This window comes from Heterodontus francisci, chromosome 11 (assembly GCF_036365525.1).
Source record: "Heterodontus francisci isolate sHetFra1 chromosome 11, sHetFra1.hap1, whole genome shotgun sequence".
NCBI classification, from domain to species: Eukaryota; Metazoa; Chordata; class Chondrichthyes; order Heterodontiformes; family Heterodontidae; genus Heterodontus; species Heterodontus francisci.
The window spans coordinates 32,938,552-32,950,723 of NC_090381.1; the positions used below are offsets into that span (position 1 = coordinate 32,938,552).

Below are 12,172 nucleotides of genomic sequence, written 5' to 3' on the forward strand. Positions count from 1 at the left end.
TCATACGGGAAGATGTCAGTATTACAGTGCACACCACACACTGAGGTAACATACAGTTGGGAACGGCTGTTCCCGATGTCACCACCCGTCAACTGTGAAACTCATTTGAGATTTGTTTGAATAGCCTGTTTGTAAGAAATCGCCAGTGGAACATCCGCGGACAGATGGAAACCTTTGGACGGCTGGATCCTGGCCTGTGGGCCCATATGTTGGACAACCCTGATGTAGATTAACATAACATCCACTTCACTTTCTGAACAGAGGTCTCAGCTTGAAACTTGCAGTCATGCACCAGAGATAAACCCCACAACACCCAAAGCTCCTGGTAACCAATTCTGTGAGATGCCAACTGTACTGACGTTCCAAATCTCTCTGCGAGAATGTCGGACCGAAACAGCAGCATCGTTTACTGTCAGGAGCACACTACCATCACAGCACAGCTAGTGCAGGATGGGAAATGCAGAGCTCCTGGGAGCAAGCATGTGGGCATTTAACAAAGTGCTATCAGATCTCTGATCTATCATCACTGACCTCAGTACTTTACACAAATACGCAGACACCACTAGCATACAGAAGGATATCAGTATTACAGTACACACCACACACCGAGGTAACAAACAATACATTGAGAAGGACTCAGGTTCTATCCTCAGTTAGTGCTGTGAAGTCAGGCAGCAGTGAGGCATGGGAATACAAAACATCTGGAATGATTGGGAAAGTTATAATACAAAAGGTTCCTCATCACTACCTGCAAAATTCTCTTGTGTGAAGATGAATGAGGACAGCATCAAGCCCAGCTGTGATAGCTCCCAAGGTAGAATAGCCTAGACTTTTAATTTGGCAAAACTCTTGGAGAGTGCCTGGTGTCTGTGTCAACCACCCATGGGGACAGCAGGGAATAGGAAACAAAAGCAGCCAAGGTCTCAAGGTTTGTGACACAGGCACAAATACAAATATCAATACACCTGAGACTCCCCTCCCCCACTAAAATGCTAAAGCACTGAAAAGTCTGCTGGGATTTCCCAGACTGTTTTAAAATGTAAAGTGGCTACAGGAACCAGTCAGGCTCAACTCTAATCCTATTACCTCCACAGCTCATACAAAGAATGAACTTGGTGAGCAAACTGGACTCAGAACTTCCTGATGAAACTAGTTCTCAACCTGTTCATTGGCTACAGTATAAATTTAAAGGTAGATTTTTTTTTAAACATACCTGATGAGACCTCCCACAACTTAACCTTCCGGTCAGTTCCACCAGTCACCACCACTCGGGATCCTGGACTGAACTGGACTGCATTCACCTCTCCGTCGTGAGCATCCTGAAAAAGAAAATCCAGGGCAAAAGTCAGGGAAAACCAAGGATTATTGTCAGATCATCTCAGGCAGGACACCCTTACCATAAAGTTTTGGGTAATAGAACTTCACCGCAGTCAAGTATGAAGCAGGTGACAAAAAGAGGGAGCATCACGCATGAATACTTGAGCTAGGTTAAGGAGGTCAGCTGGCAAGAGTCAATGACTTCAGGAAAGCTAAATGCAAACCTAATGTGCATCGATGGCAATATTAACTGAGCTCCATGAGGCAGGCAAGAGCAACCAGGAGTCACATGCTGCCCCATTTCCTCACTTCATGCAGGACTGTCCATTCTGTCCTTTGACAGTGCAGTAAATTCCAGTCAACCATCTTCCTAGTGTTGCACTGCAGCACCTTCTTTTCCACTCATTTAACCTATCTGTATCCCTTTGCAACCTCCTCACAATTTACTTTCTCACCTAGCTTCATATTTTCAGCAAACTTGGATACATTACACTTGATCCCCTCATCTAACTGATATAGATTGTGAATAGTTGAGGCCCCAGCACAGATCCTTGTAGCCTCCCCCCTCTTCTTTTTCTTTCTTTTGGGCCTCCTTATCTCGAGAGACAATGGATACGCGCCTGGAGGTGGTCAGTGGTTTGTGAAGCAGCGCCTGGAGTGGCTATAAAGGCCAATTCTAGAGTGACAGGCTCTTCCACAGGTGCTGCAGAGAAATTTGTTTGTCGGGGCTGTTGCACAGTTGGCTCTCCCCTTGCGCCTCTGTCTTTTTTCCTGCCAACTACTAAGTCTCTGCGACTCGCCACATTTTAGCCCCGTCTTTATGTCTTCCCGTCAGCTAGTGGTTACTCACTATCTGCCAACTCAAAAATGATCCATTTATTCCTATTTGTTGTTTTCTGTCCATTGACCAACCTCAAGCTTAAAATGAGGCCCTGTCTGATCACTCAGGGTAGACGTAAAAGAAATCCCAGAGCACTAATCAAAGAAAAGCGGATGGGTGCTCTCTGGTGACCTGTCCCATATTTATCCCTCAACCAACCACTAAGAGAGCTAAGCAATCCCATAACCAACAGATCAGATCAAAGCTCTGCAGTCCTGCCACATTTAGTCATGAATAGTGGTGGACAATTAAACAACTAACAGGAAGAGGAGGACCACAAATATCCCCATGTTCACTGATGGGGGAGCCCAGCACATCTGCGCAGAAGAAAAGGCTGAAGCATTCACAACTATCTTCAGCCAGAAATGCTGAGCGGATGATCCATATTGGCCTCCTCCTGAAGTCCTAGCATTACAGATGCCAGTCTTCAGCCAATCTGATTCACTCTACGTGACATCAAGAAACGACTGAAGGCACTGGATACTGCAAATGCTATGGGCCCTGCAACATTTCGGCAATAGTACTGAAGACTTGTGCTCCAGAACTTGCCGCACCCCTAGCCAAGCTGTCCCAGTACAGCTACAAAACAGGCATCGACCTGACAATGTGGAAAATTGCCCAGATATGTCCTATCCACATAAAACAGGACAAAATCCAATCCAGCCAAGTACTGCCTGATCAGTCTACTCCTGATCATCAGCAAAGTGACAGAAGGGGTAGTCGACAGTGCTATCAAACGGCACTTGCTCAGCAATAACCTGCTCACCGATGCTCAGTTTGGATTGCGCCAAGGGCACTCAGCTCCTGACCTCATGACAGCCTTGTTCCAAACATGGACAAAAAAGCTGAACTCTAGAGGTGAAGTGAGAGCGATTGCCCTGGATACCAAGGCAGCATTTGACCGAGTGTGGCATCAAGGCACTCTAGTTAAACTGAAGTCCATGGGAATTGAGGGAAAACTCTCCACTGATTGGAGTCATACCTAGCACAACAGAAAATGGTTGTGATTGTTGGAGGTCAATCATCTCAGCCCTAGGACATTGCTGCAGGGGTTTCTCAGGGTAGTCCTAGACCCAGCTTCATCAATAACCTCTCCTCCATCAAATAGTCAGAGGCAGGGATGTTCACTGATGATTGTACGATGTTCAGTACCATTCGCAACTTCTCAGATACTGAAGCAGCTTGTGTCCAGATGCAGCAAGACTTGGACAACATCCAGGCTTGGGCGGATAAGTGGCAAGTAACATTCGTGTCACACAAGTACCAGGCAATGCCCATTTCAAACAGGGGAGAATCTAACTATCTCCCCATGACATTCAATGACATTACCATCGCTGAATCCCCACTATCAACATCCTGGGGGTTACCATTGACTAGAAGCTGAACTGGAGTAGTCACATAAATACTGTGGCTACAAGAACAGGTCAGAGGCTAGGAATTCTGCGGCGAGTAACTCACCTCCTGACTCTACAAGGCACAGGTGAGGAGTGTGATGGAATACTGTCCACTTTCCTGGCTGAATGTGGCTCCAAAAACACTCAAGCAGCTCGACACCATCCAGGACAAAGCAGCCTGCTTGATCGGCACCCCATGCACCACCTTAAACATTCACTCTCTCCACCACCAACGCACGGTGGTAACAGTGTATACCATATACAAGATGCGCTGCAGAAACTCACCACGCCTCCTTCAACAGCACCTTCCAAACCCAAAACCTCTTCCACCTAAAAGTACAAGGGCAGCAGACACATGAGAACGCCACCACCTGCAAGTTCCCCTCCAAGCCGCACACCATCCCAACTTGAAAATATATCGCTGTTCCTTCACTGTCACTGGATCAAAATCCTGGAACTCCCTCCCGAACAGCACTGTGGGCATACCTGCACCAGAAGGACTGCAGTGGTTCAAGAAGGCAGTTCACCACCACTTTCTCAAGGGCCATTCGAGATGGGCAAAAAATGCTGGCATAGCCAGTGATGCCCACATCCCATGGAAGAATTAAAGAAAAAGATTAAATGGTCATCTATCTCATTGCTGTTTATGGAATCAGGGCTGTGTGCAGCTCAGCTGCTGCGCTTCCAAGATTACAACAGTACTACACTTCAAAACTGGCTATAAAGAGCTTTGGGATGTCTTGATATTGTGAAAGCCATGAGACAAATGCAAGTTTTCATTCTTTCAAACACGTACTGCTAGTGACACTCCACAGAACTGCAGTTAAGTTTATAAGCACACATACTGGCCTCACTCTCCAACATTGTGAAGAGGTCTCAGCTTGCAGCTTCAAGTCATGTAGCACAGACAGCCCCGCATCATCTAACGTTCCTCCATGATTAGTTCTGTCAGAAATCTGCTGTGGACACGTTTCGAATCTCTCTCCGAAACGCAGGGCTGAAGTAGCAGTGTTGATTACTATCAGGAACCCATCTACCATCACAACCCACCTAGAGCAAGATGGGAAATGCAGGGTCTTCTAGGAACAAAGATGTGGGGATGATGACCTGTGCAATCAAACCACCGGTCTAACATCATTGACCTCAACAGTCACTTACACCTCACCAAGTCAACAGACAGGAATTGCACAAGAATTGTAACCAAGACACGAACACATGCAGACCTTGGTGACAGTACCAACAGCCATAATACTGATCCTTCATACTTACTTGAGCTACCAGGAAAGACTGGGCTCTTTGACCTCGAAAGGAGACCTTCTAGAGGTTTAATTAGCGCAGAAATTGTACGGAAAAGGTCAATCAATCTAGAACTCTAATTCAAACTAAACCAGGACGGTCAAAAAAGGGGCACAGGATGGAACCATTAAAAAGCATATTTATAACTTATATCAGGAAATTTTCCTTCATAATGTGATGAATACATGGAAAGAACTCTGGATGCAGCAGTGGAATCATTTAACTGTTGAATGTCATGACAGATGAAATTGTAAGGTCTTTTTGAATGGATGAGATGGGTCAAATGGACACACCCTTATCTGTAATTTTCTTCTGAACTTCAGTCACAATCAACACAATGCAAACCAGATCAGAATTTCCACACATTTACGCTTTAGACATACTCAACTATCAAAAAATCATAACTGGGGTTATGAACGCAAGTATTGAATGAGTAAAAGTCATTGAGTTTGTGATGCCTGCTCCTTCCACTATGTCGTGCATAACTGTCAAGCGACTCAAAAATCACTGGGCCGCCCTCTGGAAGTGGAAAAAAAAATTCTTCCAACCCATAAACAATAATGTATGTTAAGCAATGCCGCTCTAGTCTATGTCACAGTCACTGCACGTTAGAAGTTACTTAATGAGAAGCACTTTGTCGGATGTCTAAACAGCATCTTATCACATCTGTCAGAAACAAGTCATTGTTTAATCACATTTCAAAATCAACTTTTCTGCCAATTCAGGATTTTATCTTGGCTTAATTAAAAGCAATAGATATGCTATTAATTTGATCGAGTAGGATGAGAGGTACCATGCAGTATAGTTCGTAGACTTGGAGACTAGTCAGATGGACTGTAACGGTCGTCTTATTCCTGTGCGTTCCTATACAAACTGAACTCAAAACCAGGCTGAAATAACACAATAGTAAATTTAATGATTCTGCAGTGCCAGCACTGATTGGGGACTCAGTCCAATAGTCAGAAAATTATTGCGAGCCAGTGAGATTCCAAGAATGGCCTCAAAAACCGATCTTTGTTTATGTTAAAGAGACAGAACACAGAATTTAACACACAGAAACAGGTCTTTCAGCCCAACTACTCTATGCCGGTGCTTATTCTCCGCATGAGCCTCCTCTCACGCTACTCCATTAAAGCCTATTCGCACATCCATCTATTTCTTTCTCCATGTACTTATCTAGCCTCCCCTTTATGTGAATACTCACAAATACGTGGAGTGCTATGGTGGGAAGTCGCATCTCATTACATGACCCTGTACGGATGCTGGGGGCATCGGACACCGTCCCGTGCAATGTAGGTGAACGTTTTCTAAAGATAGCAAACACAAGAGAATTTCTCATTTACTCAGCATCAGCAGAATCTGTAAAATAATCAGGTATCAACATGCACTTAGAACAAAGTGTGTAGTTATACAGGGGTTCTAGGATAGGAAGGGAAGGGAGTAGAGAAGCAAGATGCATTAACTGCTCCAGAACACATTATGGAGCAACTCAAGAAATATTAAGATACAAGAAGCACTGATGGCTCAATGGCCAAATGCAATTCTCAACAAAACTGAGCTACGCAGACCTAAAAGCCCTGTTCCACTGCCAGTCTGTGCTGAGTTCACTGATATCACCAGGGACAATAACTGATCTTGAAGTCTTGGGTGGGAAGGGGAGGAAAATCAGGCAGTTTCCTCTCCTGATCACTATTCAACAACCCGTGCAAGACATTGAGCGTGTGCAGGCGAGGACAAGGTCTCTCCCCTACTGAAGTCGCCTGTTGTCACTCATGGCAGAGGGTCACACACAAAGATTGGCCACTTGTGCTGAGGTAATGGAGAACACATGATGCCTAAAGCACTGCACCAAACAAGGAGGAGGAGGAGAGAAAAATGACAGAACCAGGGGAGGGTGCAAATGACCAGTTTGGGGCAGACTGTTAGTTCTCACATTTGGGATATGGCCTATGGTAGATTTATAGGATTGCAAATTGATTTTTAAAAAAACACGCGTGCTTGAGGAAGAAGGGGCTTTATTTTTAAACAGAAAGTACCAGTGAACTTGTATTGGTTGTAGAACTGGTATATTCACAAACTTGATTTCTGTAAAGTCTCTCTAATTCACAGTGCGGTGTATTTGGAGTATTTGTAGCTTAACCTTCGGTTCACTGCTATAGGTAAGTGAAAAGCAGGAACATAGTTCCATGGGCAAAGTGTTCACCAATTAGCATTAGTAGGAACAGTTTTTTGGAAAAGGAGGGTTGAACACAGAGTAGGATGGACAGAGAGATGGATAAACATAAGTGAGAATGAAAGGTAAGTGACCGTTTAACCATGGTTATGTCAAGTCAGATCTTAAATACACTAAACATTCAAAAAGAAATGTAGGGAGAAAGTTCCTAACCTACCCAAAGATACTACTGATAGAATCCAAGAGACCAGACGTCTGCGAAGTCCTTCTACACAGAACAGAGAAGAAATGACCGTCAGTGTGACAGTGCAGTTCAATCAATGTTCACTCACCTTCAGTCCACAAACTGCCACCCAGGGCTGAGGGCACAAACCTCTTTCACCCCTGTCCCCGCTCCCCAAACACAAGACACAGATAAATGCACTGAACATACCACAGACATGGAACCCTCTCCTATATCCACAGAGAAATCCTGCACCCTCTTGTCCCTTCTCCTCTCCCACCCTCCAAATGCACTGGATTCCCCAGATGTGTTGAATCTTTGAGGCGAGTTTCCCACAGATCCCTAGAACCTCAGCCAAGTTACAGTTCTTCATGTGCAAGACTGATTACGTGTGTCTGGAGACTACTTCCTATTGGTGTGGTGGGGGGGGTTTCAGGGGGAGCATCACAGCCAAGCCTGATCCTATCCTCACTCAATATCCACACACAGGCATTTTCGGCCAACAGTCAAGGACAGTCATAAGCAGCAGGAACTATGAGTCATACAGTGGGTCAGACACTGTCCTTTCACACTATGGGAATGGGTGGGACAGTGGGTCAGACACTGTCCTTTCACACTGTGAAACAGGGTGCGAGAGTCTGGTTTCCATTAGCCATCCCAATCTATGACCTGTCTAAGTGAAGTTGTTGACTTAATGCCCTTAAGGATCCGGATGAAAACAGCTCAAACACATTTTAGATAGGGCGTATACAGCCAACTGAGTAGATTTACATCATCTTAGATTGGGCTAGATTTGTCCAAGGCATGCTGTCATGGGGAGAGGAGTATGGACAGTGGCCGTCAAGGGGGTAGGAATAAAGGCAACACCAGGACACTTCACTGCAACTGAACTGGTATTCAGCAGGTAAATCCACCTGTCATTGATGAGGGTTGGTGGTGGACCACTGTCACTGGTATATCCAACCTGTCCCCACTCAATGTTTTGTTTACTATGGAGACCAGGAATCAGGGAGTGAGAGTCAATTACAATAAAATACAGTGTGCAATTAACACCTTAAATTGCTTCCGCTCTTCACGTGTTTACACAACTGTGGCACTCACTGCAAGACCACGGGAGCTCTTCAACATAAACCTCCAGTTTCCTCTGCAATCTCTCAAAATGTTAACAGACGTGATACTGCACCCCCCTCATTGTGCCTCAGTGCCTCTTACCCTGAACATGTGACTAGGGTAGATTTGTTGCAGAACTTTACCATGAACCACCTTCCATCATCTTGCATTCCTAACTGCTACGTGAGAGAGGGGCTACTTTACCAGTTCACAATGTTGACGGGGAGCCTTCCCTGCCCACGATGCTCTATCAAAAATTCAGGTACGCGACAACTACAAATTTTTGACCCGAGTAACCATCCTTCACGTGCAAAGTGAGATTGAAAGTGTCAGTGGGCTATTCACCTGCGTGGAATATCAGTGGATCCTGATCCTATCCTCAGCTGATAACGACAGGTCCATATTTCCAGCAGCAGCCATTGAGGAGGATAAAGATACTGGGAGGCAAAGCAATATAGGCACTGGAGATTTCCCCAATATCTTAATCCAGGGGTGCAAGGACAACAGCAACATCCTAAATGCCACTGCAATTGAGGTCAGCTACCTCAGCATAGACCAGAACTTGAACCAGATGCCTCGAATGAGTCAGTACATTTATCCACCGAGTCTTTGGGACAGCTCATGACATTGCACAAACAGTATCCCACCCTGCAGGGCAGACCACACAGTTTGTGATGCCTTCAAGCTAATTTGCTCCCCTCAGTAAATATATTGTGTGTTTAGTAAAGCCATGGTTACTGCCAAACAATTTCAATGCACAATTATCCAAGTATCAGGAGCTTCAGTTCTGAGCAAAGGTTAAAAAAGTCTGGTTAGTTGGATTTTTTTTTGGACAACATTTAACTCCACTCGCATTTCTCAATATCATGAAGGGAATTAACAAAACTGATTGAGGCAAATTATTCCCTGGAATAAAGGGCTTGAATCCCAGGGGACACAGGGTAAAATAGCAAAGAAAGGAGCAAGGGAAGCCAGGAGGAGTTTATGCCCCCATAGGGGAATTCAGCTCTTGTAAGTTGCCAGAAAAGGATGTTGAAAAGGATAGTAAGTGGGACAATTAGATGCATTTGTGGCAAACGAATGAATTGAAAGATATGTTGAAATGATAAGTGGGCAGGGTTGATCTATGGAAATGGATGGAGTTCACTACACTTTTGCCATTCCTAAAAATCCTCGTTCCCACATTATTGCAAGGATAGAGTTTGGAAGTATACTAATGTCATCAAATCAACAAATTTTTGAAGAACTGCTTTGAAATTAGGATTTCACTAAAGCGTAAATTTAGCGAAGTAGAATATTGGACTCTGTCCCCTAAATCATTCTAAATAGCTGTTTAATTGTGAAATACTGCTGGGTACAGGTCTGTTACTGGTGGCACTGAAGGAAGAAACTAGTCTTATGCTGTTATATCATACAAGAAGCATATCCTTCAACATAAAGGCAAAATGATTTAAGAGTCTGGTGGTTCAGTCAATTTTCTCTCCTGGAGGCATCCTTGTTGGCCCTACTCCAGCACGAGTCTAGACAGTGAGTGCAGCATTGCCACCAACACAATTGTACCCTTATCTGTGTTTTTTTTTTATTCGCTCATGAGAAGCGGGCATCGACGGCCAAGCCAGCATTTATTGCCCATCCCTAATTGCCCTTGAGACAGTGGTGGTGAGCCGCCTTCTTGAACTGCTACAGTCCTTGGGGTGTAGGTACACCCACAGTGTTGTTAGGAAGGGAGTTCCAGGATTTTGACCCAGCGACAGTGAAGGAACAGTGATATAGTTCCAAGTCAAGATGCTGTGTGGCTTGGAGGGGGACTTGCAGGTGGTGGTGTTCCCATGCATTTGCTGCCCTTGTCCTTCTAGGTGGTAGAGGTCACAGGTTTGAAGGTGCTGTCGAAGGAGCCTTGGTGAGTTGCTGCAGTGCATCTTGTAGATGGTACACACTGCTGCCACTGTTGGGAGGCAGTGAATGTTGAAGGTGGTAGATGGGGTGCCAATCAAGCGGGCTGCTTTGTCCTGGATAGTGTCAAGCTTCTTGAATGTTGTTGAAGTTGCACCCATCCAGGCAAGTGGAGAGTATTCCATCATACTCCTGACTTGTGCCTTTTAGATGGTGGACTGGCAATGGGAAGACAAGAGGCAAGTTACTCACTGCAGAATTCCTATCCTCTGGCCTGCTCTTGTAGCCACAGTATTTATGTGGCTGGCCCAGTTCAGTTTCTGGTCAATGGTAACCCCAGGATGTTGATGGTGGGAATTTCAGCGATGGTAATGCCATTGAACATTAAGGGGAGATGGTTAAGATTTTCTCTTGTTGGAGATGCTCATTGCCTGGCACTTGTGTGATGGAAATGTTACTTGCTACTTATCAGCCCATGCCTGGATACAGTCCAGGTCTTTCTGCCCATGAACATGGGCTGCTTCAGTATTTGAATGGTGCTGAACATTGCACAGTGAACATCCCCACTTCTGATCTTATGACTGAAGGAAGGTCATTGACGAAGCAGCTGAAAATGGTTGGACCTAGGACACTACCCCGATGAACTCCTGCAGCAATATCCTGGGGCTGAGGCGATTGACCTCTAAAAACCACAGCCATTTTCCTTTGTGCTAGGTATGACTCCAACCAGCAGAGATCCCCTCCCCCCACCCATGATTCCCACTGGCTCCTGGATGCCATATTCGGTCAAAAGCTGCCTTGATGTCAAGGGCAATTACTCTCACCTCACCCTCACACAAACACACTTTCCAGCAGGGGTCATCAGAGTTATCAGGAACAGGAACCCTGATGAATACGTCCTGCCCCAAACTCTGGATGTGCAGAATGCCAAACACTGTCCAGTCTGAAATTAGCTGAATCAACAAGGTTCAGAGATGGAATCTGGGACCCTTCCTAGCTCTGCCTGGTTCAGTGCTACACTGGTCAGCACATTCAATCGCTGAGCAATCAGTAGAGCTAAAAAAAAACAAATGTGATTGCAAAACACATCGGTCACAAAGGATTGCATAGCTGTCATTTACTCAGTCTCTCAAACATCCTCACTTCCTTTAAAAGACCTTGCACCGCCCCCCCCCCCCACAACTCTGAGACCAGGCTCTCACCTGAGGTTCCTGTGTGTTGCTCGCACCGGTGACGTTTCTCCAGCTGCATCGGGCCCTTCTTCACCTAGCACCTCTATATCATCATCACTGTCAGAACAGGAGGAAAGCAAACATCAGTCATCCACTCCATTCCACTACAGGCAGGTACATCCAGCTCCCTCAGAGCAACATAAGCTCACTACACCCCACTAAAGGCCGTCCCTTCACCGAACGATGGCAGTCACTCGACTGCACTACAGGCAAGTACAGCCGGCCCCTCACTGAACAACAGTACTCACTCAACTGCACTACAGGCAAATACAGCCGGCCCATCACCCGACAATACTCACTCCACCCCATTACAGACTCGTACAACTGGCCGTCAGAGTGATGGAAGCTCACTCTACCCCAAGGTTGCTGCACAGCCGTGCAAGTGCACATCTTAAAGAGAACATTGGTTGTGCACGGCCTGTTTGTTGCACTGCATGTTACATTCCAATTGCTGCACAATCGCGCAGCTTAGAAGGAACACTGCAGGAGGCAGAATGCTCATGCACTAAAAAAAAAGACTTACTGCAACAGAAGCAACTCACGGATCAAAATTCAAAGGTTCTTTGGCAGCCTCAGCGAGATCCTTTTTCAGCTTTGCCTGCCGTCTCCTAAGGAGGGGCGGAAAAGGCCCAGGTTAAAAGAAAAACGTGAACA

At 45.6% G+C, this 12,172-nt stretch overlaps 1 protein-coding gene and 1 non-coding gene across 5 annotated transcripts in view; both read right to left on the bottom strand.

Moving 5' to 3' along the window:
* Nucleotides 1-12,172, bottom strand: part of LOC137375181 (autophagy-related protein 16-1-like) — a 112,380-nt gene that overhangs the window by 79,549 nt on the left and 20,659 nt on the right. For 3 of the 4 annotated variants that reach the window (XM_068041947.1, XM_068041950.1, XM_068041949.1), the window contains exons 6-10: nucleotides 12,061-12,126; nucleotides 11,489-11,575; nucleotides 7,278-7,328; nucleotides 6,092-6,194; nucleotides 1,214-1,319 (exon numbers count right to left, since the gene is read on the bottom strand). In XM_068041947.1, coding sequence (XP_067898048.1) covers nucleotides 1,214-1,319; nucleotides 6,092-6,194; nucleotides 7,278-7,328; nucleotides 11,489-11,575; nucleotides 12,061-12,126 — 413 coding nt within the window. The remainder of the gene's footprint in view (nucleotides 1-1,213; nucleotides 1,320-6,091; nucleotides 6,195-7,277; nucleotides 7,329-11,488; nucleotides 11,576-12,060; nucleotides 12,127-12,172) is intronic. The other variant, XM_068041948.1, reaches the window with a different exon arrangement.
* LOC137375525 (small Cajal body-specific RNA 6) lies at nucleotides 263-532 on the bottom strand. Its single transcript, XR_010976014.1, has one exon. It is a non-coding gene; the product is annotated as a small Cajal body-specific RNA 6 (non-coding RNA).